Source organism: Schistocerca nitens, chromosome 4, assembly GCF_023898315.1.
Source record: "Schistocerca nitens isolate TAMUIC-IGC-003100 chromosome 4, iqSchNite1.1, whole genome shotgun sequence".
Lineage (NCBI taxonomy): Eukaryota > Metazoa > Arthropoda > Insecta > Orthoptera > Acrididae > Schistocerca > Schistocerca nitens.
Window position 1 is genome coordinate 517,734,086 of NC_064617.1, and position 22,320 is coordinate 517,756,405.

Genomic DNA, 22,320 nt, shown 5'->3' on the forward strand with positions numbered 1-22,320 from the left:
TGAAAATACAATAGGGTGTCACACATGTGACATAGCAAGGTGGATTCCTCCAATCTGTTATGCTTTTTCTACTCCCAGAAATAACAAAACTTTTTTGCTAATTTTTATCTTAATGCTAGTACATTAATCTATTCATAAGCATCACTTACATGAAAATCTCAAGATCTTATTTAGATGTAATTTCACTCGAATTTATTGTTAGGGTTATCATTTTGATTGATCTGTGTACATTGATGCAATTAGTTTTTGTTAGGGTACTTGTAATTTGAAAATATATTTAATTGATGTTAGTACTACAGTTCGCAACATGCAAAAACCTATGAGCTAATTAGTATATCTGTGAAAGGTTACCCACACCAACAGAAAGTCTGGCAATCCTATTTGCTTGTGAAGCACTAGGAATCATCTGATATTAATTACTGTTCAAAATAAGCAACATCAAAATTCCAAACAATTACCATTTTCCATGGCAGATTTTGTCTTAACTATTGTTAGATTCTGAACTTTGACCACATACTTTTTGTTACTTTAATTTTTCTATGCAAAGTGACGTACAGCATTGATTAAATACAGGTAACTCACTATTTATTAATTTCATGTAATTTACCTTTATTTGAAATATGACACTCATAGTTGTAAACAGGGGATCCACATTGCAGAAGAATAATAATGTCCATAAATTTTTCTAAATTCCTAATGAGTAATATTTTTTACAAGCCAAAATCACATTATGTTGGTAGTTCACAAAATAACAGTTTATTCTTACACCTATCTTTAAGCAGTCGGATGTCACTCAAATTTGACTGTGTGTGGTTTTGAAATCTCATGAGTAAGACTTGTGTTGGGTTTGCTCCCACTGTTGGTGAATACCATGTACATGAAAATATGTCTTCCAACATCTGTGAAACTCAATATCATTAATGTATCATAACTTTTGTGTGGTTTCTGTGCATCAGATGAATGAACAACTTAACTAAACTGTGCTGTAATTAACAAGAAGGTGTACGATGTTACTGTCATCGAAGCAAGCTGTTGTTGGTCATGGTGGTGCTTGTTATAGACTGACTTGATTGAACTACCACAGTATGTTTTTCTCTGGTGAATTACTGCAGGACAGTGCTATGTGTGAACTGTGACTATTTTGTGTAAATGTGAACTGTTTTTTGTGCCTAAAATCAAATAATGAACTTTGCCAAAGATCTGTTGCTATGTAGATGTGCGTACTGATCTGGTTCTGTGTGCTGATAATTTTTTGTTGTAGGTAAACCAGTCATTGTCACTAATAACTGAACTTTAGAAGGACTAAATGTATGTGTTAGTGCAATTTAAATTATGGTGTCAAGTATTTTCTTGAGATAACACCATCCTACACTCATTAAACTTTCAGCTTTGAGATGATCAGAAGTTTCTGCTACCGAGAAGAGACTACAAAAATCAAGTCAGTATGGTAACACATGATGTGAAGTGAGTTTTTCAAGCCACCATCTAAAATTAGGACTGTTTTAGGGACTGAAAAGGGTATCTTGGTTTGCATAAGGCTGGTGTCTACCATATCCCATGCAGTTGTGGGATGTTATACATTGGTCAGATCATGGAAGACCAGTGTATAGAGCATCTGAGTCACAGCAACTTGCAACAGCTGTCAGATCTGCTATTACAGAACATTGCCATTGGTAATTAATATTCACTATTGATAATTTGTGACAGGTCATCTTAGGTTGTGTGGTGGTGGTAGTCGTTTACAGTAGGTGTAGTTGTCAAAGACGTCAACCAGCTGCATTCCTGTCAGTAGTTTGAACATTTTTATGCACTGGGAGAAACTCAAGCTTCATGCTGCATTTCTTGAATCTCATTTTTTGTTCAGTATGTGTTGAATATATTTCATGATTATGATAATAACAATGTTATTAAGTTGGTGGTGGTGGTGGTGGTGGTGGTCGTCGTCGTCGTCATTGTGGTGGCCGTGGCGGTGGTGGTAGTACTAGTAGTAGTAGTAGTAGTAGTAGTAGTAGTAGTAGTAACAAAAGTAAGCTGGATTAGAAAAGAACTGCACGGAAAATACCTGAATGACTTTCAGACAGGTTGATATTTATTTCCAAGCGTCAAAAAGCAGTTTGATCCTTCCAAGCTTATATTGGAAAATATGTCAACACATTAAATTGGACTGGCAAGCTTATTGAAGATACTCTTCTGTTTTTAAGTCTAAGATGCTGGCTGAGCCAAGGGAAACAGTTTTTAACCAATGCATCCTGTGGCTGTGACGCATGGACATTAAATGAGTCCATTCTTAGTAGCTCAAAGAGGAATGGAAAGATCAATGTTGGGATACACAAAGAAAGATAGAAAGCAGTAGCCTTAAGACAGACAACAAAGGTTTGTAACAGAAAGCAAAGAGTAAATACCTTGAAATGCCAGTGGGTGATGGTGTCCCCATATATGTAACCATCTACTTTGTTTTTACACCTGTTATACAGTAGTCTCTCTTTTTTTACAAGTTTCTTTATACTGACTGTCATCGCTGAATGGACTAACTGTGGATGTTTGTTAGAGAGCATAGTAGACAGTTTGAATCAGAGGCTCAGATGGTTCTGTGACTGCGTGGGCTGCAAATTGACCTTAGGGTGGAGGGGTGTAACATCTGCTTAATGTATCAGGGACCATTACACACACAAGTTGGCTACATGTGTGTGGATGCTGTGTGAAGTGCACTGGGTGATATTTTAGGTTAGAAGGTTGTAACATGTAAAAACACGGGACAGTGTCATAGTGTGCAGGCTAGACACAGGATGAAGGTAGACCTAGTAAACATTTGTGTTATAGTTTTATATTGTTGCAGCTGTTTTGAGAAAGAGCCAGAGCACCAAGTCTCATAGAAATCGCTGAAGCAGAAATCATTATTGGCACTGAAAGCTGGCTAAAGCCGGAGCTAAGTTTAGCCGAGGTTTTTACCAAGAACCTAATGCTGTTAAATTCAGTTGGTGACGGCAGGTTTGCTACTGTTAGAAGTAGTTTATCTTAATGGTGAAATTGAAGTAAATAGTTGCTGCATGTTAGTGTGGATAGAGCTTATACTCAACAACATGAATAAATTAATAATTGGTTCAGTCAAATTAATAATTGGTTCCTTTTACTGACCCCTTGACTCAGATGGTATAGCTGCTAAAGTTTTCAAGGAAAATTTGAGTCCCGTTTCGAAAACATACTTAACTCACAAAATTTTAAGTAGGGGTGACTTCAGTTACCCTAAGTAAGTTGATGAAAATAAAGTCAGTGGTAGTCCAAAATTGTACTAAATGTATTCTCTGATAATAATTTTGAGCACTTTTAGTTAAGGAGCCCACATAAAGTGTAAATGGTTGCAGTAACGTACTAGGTCTCTTGCCAGCAATCAATCTTGTGCATATAGAGAGCACCATGATGGGTACAGGTAACCACAAGGTTATTGTAGCTAGAATGAATACTGTAACATCCAAATCCAACAAAAATAAATAAGAAATATATCTTTTTAAAGATAGCAGATAAAAATTCGCTTGATGGCTTCTTAAGAGCTAATCTCAATTCCTTCCAGTTCAGTTATGTAAGTGTGCATCAGATGCAGCTTAAAATAAAATAAATAGTATTAATGGCAGTTGTGAGATTCATACCAAGTAAATTAATAAGAGACAGAACAGATCCCCCATGATACAAAAACGGGTCATGACACTGTTGCAGAAACAACGAAAAAAACAGGCTAGATCTAAAAGAACTCAAAAATCCCAAGATTGGCGATGTATTTTGTTTGAAGCTTGAAATTTAGTGCAGACTTCAATGTGAGATGCTTTTAATAGCTTCCAAAGTGGAACACCATCTCAAAATCTGGTATAAAATTCAGAGAGATTCTGGTTGTATGTATATTACACAAGTGGCAGCACATATTTAGTACCTTCACTGTGTGATAGCAAAGGTAATGTTACCAATGACAGGCCAGTAAAGTGGAGTTATAAACACAGTTTTCTGAAACACCTTTACCAAAGAAGATACAGTAGATATTCCAGAATTAAAATCAAGAACAGCTGTCAACATGAGTAGCTTAGAAGTAGATACCCTCAATGTAGCAAAGCAACTTAAGTCACTTAATAAAGGCAAGTTTTCCAGTGCAAATTGTAAACCAGTTAGATTTCTTTTGGAGTACTCTGCTGATGTAAATCCATATTCATCAGTCATATATGCTAACAGAAGACTTACCACCCCTTAACTCATATTTCAAAAAATGTAGACTGAAGCCCATTGCCAGTAAGACTGAGATTGGTGAGTTTCACCTTAACAACAAACAAACTAGTTACAATATATGACATAGCTCCATTCAGCAGTACTAAACAGTCCTCCAAAGTAGTACGTTCAGTCAACAATTTAACAATTGCAAATTTCAGGGAAAGCCTACAGCAGTTAGACTGGGATGAGGTGTACCGTGAACCTGATGCCAATTTAAAATATAATTTATTTCATGACACTTTGTAAATGCATTTGAAAACTGCTTCCCCAAGAAAATAGTTAAATATACTCATAAGGAACCATGTAACAAACCATGGCTTACTAAGGGTATAAAAATATCTTGTAACTGGAAAAGGGAAATGTATCTGACAGCAAGAAAGAGTAGTGACCCAGAAACTATCAAACATTATAAAAACTACAGTGCTATATTAAGAAAAGTTATTAAAAAATCCAGAAGTATGTGTATCATGTCTGAAATAAGCAACTCTCATAATAAAATTAAAACAATTTGGAATATTATTAAAAGAGAAACAGGCCAACCAAGAGTACAGGAAGACAGTATTACCATCAAATTGAATGAAAACTTTACGAACAAAAAGTCAGAAGTTGAAAATATTTTTAATAATCATTTTCTAAATGTTGTGGATTTAGTAGGATCCAGGTGTTCATTAGAAGATGCTAGGCTGTTAATGGAAGAGGCCATACCTATGCAATTTGATACAATTGAAATCTCACCCACTTCTCCCTCTGAAATTAGGAAAATAATAAACTTGCTTAAAAGCAAAAACTCACATGGAATTGATGGCATTTCCAGCAAAATACTAAAAGCTTGTTCTCAACAGATAGGTAAGATTCTCAGCCACCTGTGTAATAGCTCTCTGGAACAGGGCATTTTCCCTGATAGACTGAAATATGCTATTGTTATACCTTTGCATAAAAAAGGGGATAGATCTGATGTCAACAATTACCGTCCAATCTCCCTTCTAACAGCTTTATCCAAAATTTTTGAGAAAGTAATGTATTCAAGAGTAGCTTCACATATCTGTAAAAATGAAGTACTAACAAAATGTCAGTTTGGTTTCCAGAAAGGTTTTTCAACAGAAAATGCCATATATGCTTTCACCAATCAAATTTTGAATGATCTGAATAACCGAACACTACCCATTGGGATTTTTTGTGATCTCTCAAAGGCTTTTGATTGTGTAAATCATGAAAGTCTGCTAGACAAGCTCAAGTATTGTGGCTTGAGTGGGACAGTGCACAAATGGTTTAATTCGTACCTAACTGGAAGAGTGCAGAAAGTTGAAATAAGCAGTTCTCATAATATGCAAAGATCAGCACATTCCTCAAACTGGGGAACTATCAAGAATGGGGTTCCACAAGGGTCGTTTTGGGTCCTTTGTTGTTCTTAATATACGTTAATGACTTGCCATTCTGTATTCATGAAGAGGCATAGTTCTCTTTGCTGATGATACAAGTATAGTTATCACACCTGACAAACAAGAATTAACTGATGAAATTGTCAATAATGTCTTTCAGAAAATTACTAAGTGGTTCCTTGTAAACGGACTCTCACTGAATTTTGATAAAACACAGTACATACAGTTCCGTACAGTAAATGTTATGACGCCATTAATAAATATAGACCTTAATCAGAAGCATATAGCTAAGGTAGAATATTCAAAATTTTTAGGTGGGTCCATTGATGAGAGATTAAATTGGAAGAAATACATTGATGATCTGCTGAAACGTTTGAGTTCAGCTACTTATGCAATAAGGGTCATTGCAAATTTTGGTGATAAACATCTTAGTAAATTAGCTTACTACGCCTATTTTCACTCATTGCTTGCATATGGCATCATATTTTGGGGTAATTCTTCACTGAGGAATAAAGTATTTATTGCACAGAATAATAGCTGGAGTCCACCTAAGATCATCCTGCAGACATTTATTTAAGGATCTAGTGGTATTCACAGTAGCTTCTCAGTATATATACTCTCTTATGAAATTTGTTATTAACAACCAAACCCAATTCAAAAGTAATAGCAGTGTGCATAACTACAATACTAGGAGAAAGGATGATCTTCACTATTCAAGATTAAATATATCTTTGGCACAGAAAGGGGTGAATTATACTGCCATTAAAGTCTTTGGTCACTTACCAAATAGTATCAAAAGTCTGACAGATAACCAACAAGTATTTAAGAAGAAATTAAAAGAATTTCTGAATGACAACTCCTTCTACTCCATAGAGGAATTTTTAGATATAAATTAAGAAAAAAAAATTTTTTTTAATAAATAAATTATTAAAAAAATTAAAAAAAACAAAAAAAGTTGTTATATTAACTTAATTATGTTGTTAAATTAACTTAATTATGTGATGTATTGGAAAATTTGACTCGTTCCACATCATTATGAAATATCATATTCATGATCCATGGAACTAGTATTAATCTAATCTAATCTAATCTGAGCTCAAGGTGCAATTTGAGACAGTATTCTCCACCATAAGTACATCAAGTATCTTGGCACCACACTCGACCACACACTATTCCATAAAGAAAAATCAGTCCCCTGGGACAGTTGCCCAGAGAATCTGCAGTTCTTTGGGCTTTACCATTACTGTTTACCTCTGATAACCCAAACGCTAACTTATTTGCCTGCTGTCTGTTATTTCCTGTCTTGGAGTCCCCTTGCTGGCTCCCAGCAGCCTTAAGCCTAACACTGTGCAAGTCGCTATGTTGTCAGTACGTGACAACTGACATCAATTTATGTTAAGATTTTGGAACATATACCATATCTGAAGGACCTTGAGGAAAATGTTCTGTTAATACATAGTGACCACAGATTCAGAAAATGTCATTCTTGTGAAACACAACTGGTCCTTTATTCACACTACATGATGAGTGCTATCAACAGGGCATCTCAAGTTTATTCCATATTTATGAACTTCTACAAGGCTTTTGACACTGTTTCTCACAAGTGGCTTCTAATCAAACAGTGTGCCTGTAGAGTATTGTCGTAGGTGTGCAACTGAATTCATGATTTCCTGTGAGAAAGTACACAGTTCATACTATTTGATGGGAAGTCACCAAGTGAAACAGAAATGATATCTGATGATCCACAGGAAAGTGTTGTAGGACCCCTGCTGTTTCTAATCTATATAAAATTGTCAGTCCTCTACTAGTGTATTGCTGTAGGATATGGGATCCTTACCCGATAGAATAAATGGAGACTATCAAAAAAATCCAAAGAAGGGCAACTCATTTTGATATATCACATAATAGGGGAGAGAGTATCATGGGTATGATATGCAAGTTGGGGTGCCAATCATCAAAACAATGGCTTTTTCTCTGTGGCAAGATCTTCCCACAGAATTTCAATCATCAGCTTTCTCCTCAGAATGCAAAAATATTTTGCTGATGCCCAGCAAGACAGGGAGAAATTACCATTGTAATAAAATAATAGAAATCAGAGCTTTTATGGAAAGATTTAAGTGTTAATTTTTTGCGCATACTATTCAAGAGTGGAGTGGTCAAAAAATATTTTGAAAGTTGTTCTGTGAACCCTCTCTCAAGCACTGGGATTTGCATTGCAAAGTAAAGATGTAGATGTAGACTGTATACCAAGGAGGGTCCCTCCATCACGAACTGTTGACTTACGTACGCATCTGTACAATACATGGTCAACAATTCTTTTAAACTTAAGCCATAATTCCTCTACGAGTCCCCGTCTTGAACTAAAAGTTTCAAGTTCCTCATTGAGATTAGACACTATTGCCCCTTTATGTAGTGTCCAGAAATATAAAATCTTTCTACTCATTTTAATTGCCCTTTTACCTTGACAATCATTTTTGCTACAACTGCTTCATTGTTGCTGATACCAGTTTCATTGTGGGTATCCTTAAACAGTTCAGTTCAATTTGTTGCCGTTAGATCCAATGTATTTCCCTCGTGAGCAGTTTTCTGAACCACTGTGTTGGGTAGTTATCAGAGAAATCATTAGTAATGTTCTGCAGGATGTCTTGTCATGCTCACCACTTATGAAACTGTAATAACACCAGTTGATATTCAGATGATTTAAGTCTTCTATGGTGATCACAGTGTGATTGGGAATTTACATATTAGTGAACTGAGGTTTTCCCCAAAATAATGATACTGAATTACACTCAAGATGGCCACACTTTTGTATCTTTTCTGTAGAGAAAAATGCAGTCTGTAATGTAAAAAGGCAGCAGACATTTTTAAATAAAATACTCTTAGTATTGACCTACTTTAAACAACCCTTCCAATGTTTCCTATGTTTCTGCCAATAACCACATTTTGCTGAAATTGAGAGAGAATGTAGATATCTAAACAAAAGATGGTGAGGAAAGGACTATTTCCAGATAGTAAGATAGCTCTTAGGATTATATTAAGAGAGACCCACAAGTAGTGTTGGAGGACCTTCTGATCACACACACACACACACACACACACACACACACACACACACACACACACCAGAAAATAAAAACAATTTTTTGCCTGTTTCCATTTATATTTTGCTTGCGCCATTTTCATACATTTACATGTCTGATGTACATCATAAATTATTAACCAGTTACTTTCCAAGTATAATGCTTGTAAACAGTAAAAATGTTGTGTAGCTTAACTGTTATATGAGTAATACTGCAGGAAAACTGAGGGAGACACACATTAATGGCACTTATAAAGTTCATAATTTTGATTTGGTGGTTGTCATAGTGAGAAATGTTCTGTAAATCTCTATATACTTAAAGTTCTGCTTGTCTCTGTTATACTATTGTTAATTTTCAAGTTTTGGAAAGCCTATAAACATTGATATTCATCTTAATTTATTTGTGTTTAGTTTGCAGTGCCCTATCTTGAGACAGAAGCAGGAAGAAACTGCACTCTTCGTCGATTTTTTCCTGAAGAAATATTTTTCTCAGAGCAGTTTTGTAGCTCAGATAGAAATGCAAATAGAAACTCATTATCAGCAAACTGTTCAGTTAACCATGAATATTATCATGCAGTGAAGACAGCCAAGGTAGGAAAAGTCTGATTTTCCCCTTTGTATGTTTATCTTTGTCTGGTACTTCCTCTTCTTAAATTATGAAGGCAGAAGAACTTGTTTCTGTCTTCTGTAGCTAACTTGAAGTGGTTAATATGTGATTTGTTTGTTTCTTTTTACCTTTGGTTGTAATGTTCAGAACTTTGAATACTGTAAAAATTTGTAATCACTAAGTAGTGGCAACCTGCATTAAAACACTTAGATGGAGATCACAATTTAAGTTCGTGAATGAGGTTTCCCACTCATATCCGCAAATGTGTTAAGTTACGTGATGATTTGAATGAAATTGTTCTAAATGAAGACTACTTACAGCAAGTGTGATAAAGTTCTTCTTCCTCTTTTGGTCTCATGAGAAATCTACTATTTGTATTTGTAACAAAAACAACATTACAGAATTTGTAAAAAAACCTGCTAATCCCATAAGTAATTATTTCACAGTATTAACATCTAATACTGATTGTTATTAGAATGACAGCAACTAGTTAAACGCCTTGCAAAAACTTTATAAAATATTTAGATTGTGACCAGTTGCAAGCATTACTTGCTCATCTTCAAATGGATTCCATTAAGTGTGGCTTCTTCGTGTAGAAGGTTCAAGCTCTTTTTTGGAATGCAAGACAGGCTAACCTTGGGATTACTGTGGCTAATGAAAAAAAAATTGTTTTAATAATTCTTGATAGTAAGACCATTGAGTTACATTCTAATTAAAAGAGATTTAAATCTGAGGACCATGCAGACAAGAGCTTTAGTTTTATGTTAAGAGAAGAGTGACTTCTTCAGTTTAGGCTCATAGTCACTCATAATGAATCTAAAGATGGTTTGTTTGTAAATCCAAAGCATGTCAAGCATAAAAAAATTTGGGAATCCCATAAGGCCAAATGAAAACTGTGATAGCTGTTCTTTTCCAATTGTTATGGATTATTTATATCTACTTCATTATAATATGTATTAGAAAATCTAACTCCTTGAAGAAGAACCTACAAGGTGACTATAGGTGAAGACTATGTATTATTTTCATTTTGGTACAAGCAGTACTTACTTTCTGAATGATGACTCCAAATAGTAAATTAATGAGAGCAAATATGTTGAGATGACCATTCGTTTGTTTTCTAACCTAGTAAAACTGTGAAGAGCAAAATTTGCTGAATGTAGCTGCTCACTGGAACATTTTGCTCTATTGACTGACTCCTGTTTGTATGATACATTAATTGTTGGTTTTATTTTATTTGCTGTTTAGTAGAAAATACTTATCTTCGTTTTTTGGGATACCCTGACACTGCAGTGGCTGTAAAAGAACAGCGAGTATCTACTCCACCTAATTTGCTGCAACTTCCTGACTTCTTCACAGTGTAGCTAATGATTCGATATGCCAAGAGAAATTGTAAGTAATCAGGTCGACATGAAGTTTTACTTTCGCAATTACATGTTTATTGCACAAAAACTGATAGAAAACTGACCCCGAAAAACAGTAACAAAGCTGGGGTACTTAAAACCGCAACAAATTTGCTTCTTCATGACTGATTTTCCACTTCTTATGTATCATTCCAATCATGGCTGATTTTCCACTGCTTATGTATCATTCCCATCATTACAGACAGTAAATTTAAAGATTACAATCAAAAACCTGATTTACATTTACAGACTGATAGTATAAAATTTTAAGTATTAAGTCGTTCCTCCCACATTGCACAATAGTTTTACTTGGTTCTTAGATATTTAGATTAAAATTCACAAAATGTGTTCACTAACAATGCATTTTACTAAGTCACTTATATCATGGGAGTTATTAACTGGAAAGTGTTGCTAACATGTATATAAGTTCTTTACATAAATTCAGATAGTCATAGAGATTACTAGGATAATGTTCCACTCATTGATGTCATATGCTATCATATTCTGGGGGAACCAACCACTTGCAAAAAAAGTTATCACCATCCAAAAAGAAGCAAACAGAATAATGTGTGGGGTCCATCAAAGACACTCTTGCAGGCACTTGTTTCGGAAGATAGGTATCCTAACAACTGCCTCACAGTATATTTTTTCCTTGCTGACCTTTGTGTGCAAAAATTATTCCATCTACCAAGACAACAGTAAATTCCATGTTTATAACACCAGAAACAAAGACAATCTACATTTCGAAATTAAACGTCTCACTCTGGTACAAAAAGGAGTTTACTACTCCAGCATTAAGCTGTTCAATGCTCTACCACTACGTATCAAATGTGTTCATACAGAACTGCCAAAATTTAAACAAGTTCTCAAAGATTACCTGACAGAGAAAACTTATTATACTGTGGATGAATATCTGAAAGAAAATGTATACCATCACTAAACTTATTGTGTTTAGAAGTAGTTCAATTGATTTTATTGTGCATTTGGGCATTAGCACACTTTTTGTAACAACAGATTGGCTGTACATGTATTTACTGTTGTAGGCCTAATATCTGATTTAACTTTGTGCTCTTATCTTTAATCTTTATTTGAAACTCCTTTTTCTGTTAAATGGTTGTTATGTTATCTAGCTGACATTGTATCTGTTACTGTGTTTATAGTATGTCTTACTTAAAATATGTACAATTTGCCATTGAATTGCCCTTGTATTTATTGTAAGTTTAAATTGAAACCTGTACAATTTGACACGTTCCATATCCTTGTGATTGACTCACTAACTGGATCTACGGAAAAATAAATAAATAAATAAATAAATTAAATAAAATGTCTGTTTATAAATAAGCTCTTAATAATTCCTTGCAGTCATTAACAATTTCATCAGTGACTGTATCTATAACTGGATTAATCGTAACATTTGTATCATGTGAAAAAAATATGTCTGCTTTGACAAATTTTTAAATAGATTTTTTCAGTTGTCATTTTATGTGGCTCATGAAAAATCCTGATGTGATTCAGAATCATGAATCTTGTGTCCAACATCTGTTGAAATAAAGCATATTTGAACACATTTCTTCATTTGAAAACACCAGGAAAAATACACAAGAACTTAGAATGGTATGAAGAGGCCAGCAAAGTTGTTACTAGGTTTATTTATTTATTTATTTATTTATTGTTCCTGTGAATCTAGAACTGTAAAGTGTACAAAAGATATTGGGTCAAACTTTAATTACTGTACACCTTTCTTGAAAATATAATGTAATTGGATACCTAAAAAATCTACTCATCAAGTGGCGGCAGGAGAAAAAATATATGTAGATTAAGTAAATGAGCATGCTTTTGGAGCCAGTGGCTCCTTTTTCTGTCCAAAGGGTTGAAGGGGAAGGAAGAGGGATCAAGGAAAAGGACTGGTGAGGTTTATGGAATGGGGAGAATTCGGAAAAGTCACCCATAACACTGGACCAGGGGAGACTTACTGGACATGATGAGAAGGAAAATCTTTCTTTCTCATCCTATCTGGCAAGTCTCGTCTGGGTGACTTTCCCAAATTCTCCACATTTCCTAAACCTCTCCAGTCCCCTTTCCTTCATCCCTCTTCCTTCCCCTTCAGCTCTTCTTCCAGACTAAGGAACCACTGGCTTTGAAAGCTTAAACTTTATATATGTTTTCTTCTGCTTCCACTTGGTGAATAGATTGTTATTTATTAAGTTACATTAGATTTTCAAAAATGGTTAATTTTGTTTATATATACACATTCTGTGAAATTTTTACACACTACAGTTTGCTGGTCAGTTGTAAATAAAATCAGAAACAATGAAACAGAAACTAAAATTAGTAATGTACAATTAACTGTGAATAATGATGATATCTCTAATCTCCTTCTAGTCGTCAATGTTTTTAATGATTACTTCATAGATACTGTCAAAAATGATGTGTCTATAAAATAGGATATACAGCACACGTTTGAGTAGAGTATCAAACAGAACTGCTGTACACTACCTGCAGTGAGCACATATGACATTCTGCAGCATATTGATAGCCTTAGAAACAAAATATCAGTAGGATTAGATGAAATTTCTACGTATCTGTTGAAGAAATGCTAACATGAACTAATGAAACCACTAGTTCATCTAATAAACTGTGTTCCCTGACAAGTTGAAACTAGCTGTAGTTAAACCAATACACACAAAGTGGGAAATAAAGCATGTACAGAACTACAGACCCATTGCCCTAATCTTAACTTTCAGCAAACTGATAGAGAAAATTATATTTTAAAAAATCCTGAAACATTACACCAATGCTGACACATTATATGATTTCCAGCATTGTTTCAGAAGAGGTTGAAGCAGCAATACAATTTGTCCATAATGTGCCTGAAAAAATAAATGAAAAATCCTAAGTGGCAGGAGTATTCCTGGACCTGTCAAGGGCTTTTGATAGAGTACATCGTGACGTGCTCTTATCAAAAATTGGAAGAGTGATGTCACTGGAAAACTCATGTAACTGTTAGAAACATATTTTAAGGGTAGACAGCAGTGCTTGGTAATTATATACTCTGACAGAAAAATACTGGAGAGGAAGGGTCAAGTATAAGAAATAAACATTTTGGTGTTCCTCAGGGCTTTATAGGTCCAGTCCTATTCATATGCTATGTAAATGATTTCCCGAGTTCTCTTAACAATAAGCAATTGATCAGTATGCATGCAGATGATGCATCTGGATTCTGCTGTGCAGGCAGTGAGCCCAGCATAGTGGAAGAGATACATGACCTCATTGAAAAGGCAAGAGCTCACTTTGAAAGAGGCAACCAAAAAGTAAACATAGAAAAAACTAATATTCATTTTGAACCAAGTGTTCCAAACAGACAAAATACTGTGATTGATGAAAGTCTACCAAAAACCTGTGCAGATTGTAAATTCCTGAGTTTATGCATAGATGATCAACTTTCATGGAAGCGGCAAGCTGGTTATGTCTGTAAAAATGAATTACACCCAGTCTATATGTATTAAGAAAATTATCACCATACCTTAATTCTGAAACCCTAAGGACTGTATATTAAGGATTAGTGTACCCTTTCTTGTCTTATAAAATAATACTGCGCGCTGGGACATGCCAAACTAATATGAAAAGGGTTTTCATACTGCAGAAGTGAGCCTTGAAGATCATAGCAAAAGCAAAACCAGGAATTTCTTGCAAATCCCTATTCATTATACACAATATTCTCACGTTTTATTCCATGTATATACTAGAAACTATAATGCTAGTGAAAGAAGAAACTAAGATCACAAAAAGAAAAATGGATATTTATAAATATGAAACAAGGCATGAAAAGACTTTCATATGGTTAACAGAAGATTGACTTTAACAGCGAAAAGCCCCCATGTCAAAGGAGCTGACTTTAGTAACTTTTTGCCAAACAAAGTTAAGATATTGAGAGGGGATACTTTTAAAAAGCAAGTCAAACAGTGGCGTATCCAAAAATGCCCTTATAACTTGAATTTATCATGAATTGTAATGTAATAATAAATAATGTAAACAAAAACCAACTGTAATTGTAAAAACTTTATACTTAGCTGAAAATGCACATGCATGTAAAATTACACATTACAAGCAATAAATTGAAAATTGAAAGTTTAGCAAAAGGTAACATTACACAATATTTTACTATTCTATTCACTTTACAAAAACAATCCTAATTGGTGCTATAGTTCTGTTTTTATAGATACTCTCTTGCTGTATAAAAGCAGTGCTTCACCAAGTAATCCCTCCCTGTTGATTTGAAATCGTTTCTGTCCATTATCATTTTTGTGGAATTTGGTAATGCATTGTACAGTCTGATGCAGCAAAGGAGTGTTTGCATCCAACAATAATTCTAACCTATAAAAGTATAAGAAAATACAGGACAAGAACAGCGTGTAGCAATGATACTCCATTAAGGTTGCAGGCAATATTTGTCTCCAACAGAAAGAAAGAATTAATTTAAATTTTACTTGGACAGACACGCAACTTAGAAGTGGAATTAATACAAATATAATTATTATGAAGAGTAGTAGGAAACTGAATAGTGATGACTGTTATTGTGTCAAAGTTTGTACCAAATGGCTCAAGAAGGGCAAAAAGCAATCACTTTCCTGTCTCCACCCCCCTCCACTCCTCTTCCCCCCCCCCCCTCTTCCCCTCCCCTCCTCCCCCACACACACTGACACAATACAGTCATGAAGATGACAAAAAAATACTATATTTTCTTTTGTGACAAATCATTCTACTCTTTGATGGCTCTTCTCAAATGTTAAACCTCAGCTGGTGTTTGAGAGAGCTAACAGGCACTTACCAAGTTTACTTTGAAGCTCATCGAATGGGAGTACCAAGTCAGTAAATTACGTTTATAAACTGTTACTAAAAGTAGTTCGCTATCAATGAAGTTAACGTTTTTGGTGAATCAGTTTTTTGCCATTGAAGCAGTAGTTTAGTAGTTCCTCTAACATATGACATTGACCATAGTAGACTCCTGTACGTATGTAAGGGTAGCTATGAATCTAAACCCAAGATGTGGCCCTTTTCAATTGTCTGCCCTCTTTGTATTGAAACAGCTTGCACAGTATGAAGATAATATTGCCTTCATTCGAGAAGTGGTATTGCTTGTTCAAGAATATAGATTAATGCTTAATCACATTCGTTTTGAAGAATAAAAAACTATGTCTGATATGTAAATTGAATTAGTGTGGTAGGAAGTATTATTTCCTTCATAAAGATGGATTGATGTTGTAAAATATCATAATTTACTAATTGTTTATTGTCTTCATTCACATAAACTTTTCTTTATTTTTTTATCAGTACTTCTTTACAGGTAAAGCCACAACATCCATTTGTGAAAGCGAAACTGACGAGCCCTGCTGGTAGCCGTGAAGTACAAGCTCTGCTCGCTCATTTTAGAGCATGTGGGGGGCGTCTTCCATTAACATATGATAGACCTGTATGCCTGCCTCAGCCACTTCTCAACTCCCCAACGTCACAGCAACAACAGCAGCAGGAACAGGAAGTTATAGATGCCCTCCATCCAGCCAATCACCAACACATATCAGTTTTGTTCTGTAGCTATGCATATGAGTCAAATAATGCGCCAGCATTCTGCGTGAATCCTTGGTAAGTTCTCATTTCTTAGATAAGTTAATAAAGATGTTAATGTAAATTTAGTTCTGTTATGCATATTGTTTTCAGCTGTTTGTCCAAGTGACACAAAATGGCTTGGAATAGTGGTTTCACATCATTTAATTTCATCATCATTGTTTTCTTCAAATTGCCCAGTACCATTTTAGCAAAAATTTGGGAGTAAGTCAGCCTTGACAACTTCATTTACTGCTAATATAGTAAGTCAATGTAGTCAGGCTGTTTTTATAAATGTAAAGAAAAAAGCAGTGGTTGCCCCTCATGGCAGTGGAGAAAATGTGAAAGTTGACATTTTAATGACACCTGCTAAAATGTACTGTTGGAAACATAAAACCTTGTAAAACAGAGTTGGTCTTTGCTATGAAAATGCTTACATGTGAAGTCATTCTGCCTACTTTTGTTGAAGTGTTAACATGTAGCAACAAAGTTTGGCACCTAGCAGTTGGCACTGCTGTGCAAGAATGTAAGTATAAAAAAAGTAAATAAATAAATAAAAATAAAAAAAATAGTTCAGAGTTTAGTAAATTTTCTTTAATTTTATTAGCATTTCTGTCTTTTTACGTAATACATAATACTTATAAGTGTCTTTTATGACATATTGCACCAGTCAAAAATTATTACAGGAAACATAAAATGAACTGTACTGTAAAGTACCTTTTTATGTATGTATGTATGTACATACACACACACACACACACACACACACACACACACACACACACACACACACACGATTACACACGTATGAAAAGCCAGACCAAATAAAAAGATTAAACTAACAGGTTTGAGGATTTAAAAAAGGTCTTTGATATATTTTGATATGTTCCTGATTTTTCAGCATTTTGAAAGCTCTAGGTTTCCATGATTTCCCTATTAATGTAAGCCTTAGCTTGTGGTTGACAGGTGGATTACTGCAAGCCAATATGATAATTTGTTCCTTACGTTTCTTGTTTGTGGGTGCCACATCTCCCTTCTTTTGATGCAAGCATTTTCGTAGGAAGCGTCTTGTAATTTATACCACTCTCATCACAATTGTATGACTTTGCTAGAAATTCCCACCTATTCATTTAACTTCAAATAGTCTTTAAATGATGGCAAACCTTCACACCTTCTTTGTCAGGCAATAAATCCTCTCTGCTAATGGTTATCTTGTGAGTACTGAATTGTTTTTCCACTGATCAAACTATCCATCATTGACATTGATGCACTGCTGCTCAAACTACAGTGCCTTTTCGTGCTGTATCAGCCCAGTAATGGGCAAACCTTTTCCTCTTAAATGTTGCATGCAACAAAAATAAAACTTCCTCAGCTTCATATGCTTACCTTTCAACAGTGTCTCTCTTACTTTTCTTCCCAACTTGCATTAGCTAGGAAAGTACAGCACATCACTTCACAATTTCTACTGGATTTTTCTTCCAGTCACAGTAGTACTTTTTCCTATCCCTAACTCCAGAGCAATAGTTTTGGCCCTTGCCCCAGCATCCAGTCAGATTACAGAACATAATTTCTGATCCATAGACACTACAAGGTTTTTTTCATTTATCACCCATTTTGGACACTTGAATCAAAACACAAAGGACTGCACAAAACAACAGTTATACTTGTTTTTAGGGAAATCCCATTTCATTTCGGAAGTAAATCAAATGAGCAGGTCATTCACATTTGTATGGTATAAAGCCCCTGTTGGTATAATCAGAAATGTGTGCTTACCTTTGCAGAGAGCATAAAAACACTAAAGTATGTGGTGTAGAGTATTGGGTTTGATTTAGTACACTTGATTCAGTAGAGATTTTATTTATTTATTTATTGTTCCGTGGGACCACATTTAGGAGAAGTCTCCATGGTCATGGAACGAGTCAATACATGAAATTATAACACGATTGTAGAAACAGATAAAATGAAATATAAGAAACATATTCAGGCGACAAGTCGTTAGTTTAAATAAAGAAAATCAAGAATGTAACACTGGAATTTGCTTAAGTTTTTAGCTCTTCCAGGAGCTCCTCGACAGAATAGAAGGAGTGAGCCATGAGGAAACTCTTCAGTTTAGACTTAAAAGTGTTTGGGCTACTGCTAAGATTTTTGAGTTCTTGTGGTAGCTTATTGAAAATGGATGCAGCAGAATACTGCACTCCTTTCTGCACAAGAGTCAAGGAAGTGCATTCCACATGCAGATTTGATTTCTGCCTAGTATTAACTGAGTGAAAGCTGCTAACTCTTGGGAATAAGCTAATATTGCTAACAACAAACGACATTAAAGAAAATACATACTGTGAGGGCAATGTCAAAATTCCCAGACTATTGAATAGGGGTCGACAAGAGGTTTTCAAACTTACACCATACATAGCCCGAACAGCCCGTTTTTGAGCCAAAAATACCCTTTTTGAATCAGAAGAATTACCCCAAAAAATAATACCATGTGACATAAGCATATGAAAATATGCGAAGTATACTACTTTTCGTGTTGAAATGTCACTTATTTCAGATACTGTTCTAATGGTAAATAAAGCGGCATTTAGTTTCTGAACAAGATCCTGAACATGGGCTTTCCACAACAGCTTACTATCTATCCGTACGCCTAGGAACTTGAACTGTTCCGTCTCGCTTATAACATGCCCATTCTGTCTGATTAAAATGTCAGTTCTTGTTGAATTGTGAGTTAGAAACTGTAAAAACTGAGTCTTACTGTGATTTAGCATCAATTTATTTTCCACAAGCCACGAACTTATATCATGAACTACATTATTTGATAATGTTTCAATATTACACACAAGATCCTTCACTACCAAGGTGGTGTCATCAGCAAACAAATATTTTTGAATCACCTGTAATACTAGAAGGCATATCATTTATATAAACAAGAAACAGCAGTGGCCCCAGCACCGACCCCTGGGGAACGCCCCATTTAATAGTGCCCCATTGGGACTGAACATCATTACCACTCTCAATATTGCGGAGGATTACCTTCTGCTTACTGTTCTTAAAGTAGGAGGCGAACCAATTGTAAGCTACTCCCCTTACTCCATAATGTTCCAACTTCTGCAGTAATATTTTGTGGTCAACACAGTCAAAAGCCTTTGTTAAATCAAAGAAAACACCTAACGTTCACAACCTTTTATTTAATCCGTCCAAAACCTCACAGAGAAAAGAGACTATAGCATTTTCAGTTGTTAAGCCATTTCTAAAACCAAACTGTACATTTGACAGCAAATTATGTGAATTTAAATGCTGCAGTAACCTTGTATATACAACCCTCTCGATAACTTTAGCAAACACCGATGGCATAGAAATAGGTCTATAATTGTCAACATTATCCCTGTCTCCCTTTTTATAAAGTGGCTTCACTACCGAGTACTTTAATCGGTCAGGAAACCGACCACTCCTAAAGGAAAAGTTACAGATATGGCTAAGTACTGAGCTAACATACGCAGAACAATACTTCAGTATTCTGCTAGATACCCCGTCATATCCATGAGAGTTCTTGGTATTTAGTGATTTAATTATTAACTCAATCTCCCTCTTGTCAGTATCATGGAGGAGCATTTCAGGTAACAGTCTCGGAACACTTTTTTCTAAGAGCGCTATATGATTCCCTGTTGGGACTAAGTTTCTATTTAGTTCACCTGCTATATTCAGAAAGTGATTATTAAGTACTGTACATATATGCGACTTATCAGTAACACGGACATCCCCACTACGCACTGATTCTATATTCTCGACCTGTCTCTGCAGACCAGCCACTTCCTTTACGACTGACCATATGGTTTTAATTTTATCCTGAGACTTAGCTATTCTATCTGCATACCACATACTTTTTGCCTTCCTAATAACTTTTTTAAGCACCTTACAATACTGTTTGTAATGGGCTGCTGCATTTAGATTTTGACTGTTTCTAACGTTTTGATATAATTGCCACTTTGTTCTACAAGATATTCTTATCCCATTAGTCAGCCACCCAGGCTGCCTGTTTGTGCTAGTACCCTGTTTTGAACGTTCTAACGGAAAGCAACTTTCAAAGAGCACGAGAAAAGTCTTGAGGAAAGCATTATATTTATCGTCTACTGTATCAGCACTATAAACATCTTGCCACTCTTGTTCCTTGATAAGGTTTACAAAAGTCTGTACAGCAACTGGATCAGCTTTCCTAAAAAGTTGGTAACTATATTTAACATGTGTTGCAGCACAAAAATCTTTTAGACTTAAAATTTGTGCATCATGATCTGAAAGGCCATTCACCTTTTTGCTAACAGAATGCCCTTCTAATAATGACGAATGAACAAAAATATTGTCTATGGTTGTTCTACTGTCCCCTTGCACTCTCGTTGGAAAGAATACGGTTTGCATAAGATTATATGAATTAAGGAGGTCTACCAGCATCCTTTTCCTTGTACAATCACTTATACAATTAATATTGAAGTCACCACATATAACTAACTTTTTGTATTTCCTATAAAGTGAACCAAGAACCTCCTCTAGCTTTAGCAAAAATGTTGTGAAATCGGAGTCTGGGAATCTATAAATAACAACAGTAAGAAGTTTAGCTCCACTAAATTTAACCACACCTGCACAACATTCAAACACCTTTTCAGTGCAGTACTTTGAAACATCAATTGACTCAAATGGGATACCGTTTTTCACATACATGGCTACTCGCCCACACCGCAAAGAGCTCCTAGAAAAGCTGCCAGCCAACCTGTACCCTGGTAAAGGAAGCCTCTGAATTATCTCCTTATTTAAGAAGTGTTCAGATATACCAATAATTTCAGAGTCAACATCTATAAGCAGTTCACTAACTTTATCTATAATACCTTGTATATTTTGATGAAATATACTAATTCCCTCATTAATCGGATACCCAAGCTTTGTAGAAAGTGGTTTCTTTGTTAGAGAGACTTCCCTTAAGCAGGAATACCTATCAGCTGACTTCAATCTAAAAAAGGTACAGCTCTAACACCCACAACTACCAGAATTTTCCCATGAGTGATCCCACCACCCCCACCTATGCTGTCACCTATAAGTTTTGCCAACCTCCCCTTCCCATACCTGTTGATTTAATATTGTTCTGCTTTGGTTGTTATTTGATTGTTATCTTGGGTGATATAATGAGACTACTACTACTCATTGATCAGTTGGAAAGAAATGCAATACAGATTCTTCTACTTTCCTTGAATAATTATATGTAGAAATATGGAACCAACTTCAGATCCCTTGTCAACATCACTCGTTACTTTATATCTAAAAACAAAGATGATGTGACTTACCAAATGAAAGTGCTGGCAGGTCGACAGACACACAAACAAACACAAACATACACACAAAATTCAAGCTTTCGCAACAAACTGTTGCCTCGTCAGGAAAGAGGGAAGGAGAGGGAAAGACGAAAGGATGTGGGTTTTAAGGGAGAGGGTAAGGAGTCATTCCAATCCCGGGAGCGGAAAGACTTACCTTAGGGGGAAAAAAGGACGGGTATACACTCGCACACACACACACATATCCATCCACACATATACAGACACAAGCAGACATATTGGTCTTTAAATATGTCTGCTTGTGTCTGTATATGTGTGGATGGATATGTGTGTGTGTGTGTGCGAGTGTATACCCGTCCTTTTTTCCCCCTAAGGTAAGTCTTTCCGCTCCCGGGATTGGAATGACTCCTTACCCTCTCCCTTAAAACCCACATCCTTTCGTCTTTCCCTCTCCTTCCCTCTTTCCTGACGAGGCAACAGTTGGTTGCGAAAGCTTGAATTTTGTGTGTATGTTTGTGTTGGTTTGTGTGCCTGTCGACCTGCCAGCACTTTCATTTGGTAAGTCACATCATCTTTGTTTTTAGATATATTTTTCCTACGTGGAATGTTTCCCTCTATTATAACCAAATCACTTGTTACTTTTTGTGAATAAAGGCCCAGTTATGCCTCACAAGAATGATATTTTCTGAAC

At 35.4% G+C, this 22,320-nt stretch overlaps 1 protein-coding gene across 2 annotated transcripts in view; it reads left to right on the forward strand.

The window, feature by feature from the left end:
• The window catches only part of LOC126251546 (1-phosphatidylinositol 3-phosphate 5-kinase), a 437,758-nt gene that overhangs the window by 185,333 nt on the left and 230,105 nt on the right, over positions 1–22,320 (forward strand). For both annotated transcript variants that reach the window (XM_049952056.1, XM_049952057.1), the window contains 2 exons: positions 9,121–9,300; positions 16,061–16,356. In XM_049952056.1, the coding sequence (XP_049808013.1) occupies positions 9,121–9,300; positions 16,061–16,356 (476 nt within the window). The remainder of the gene's footprint in view (positions 1–9,120; positions 9,301–16,060; positions 16,357–22,320) is intronic.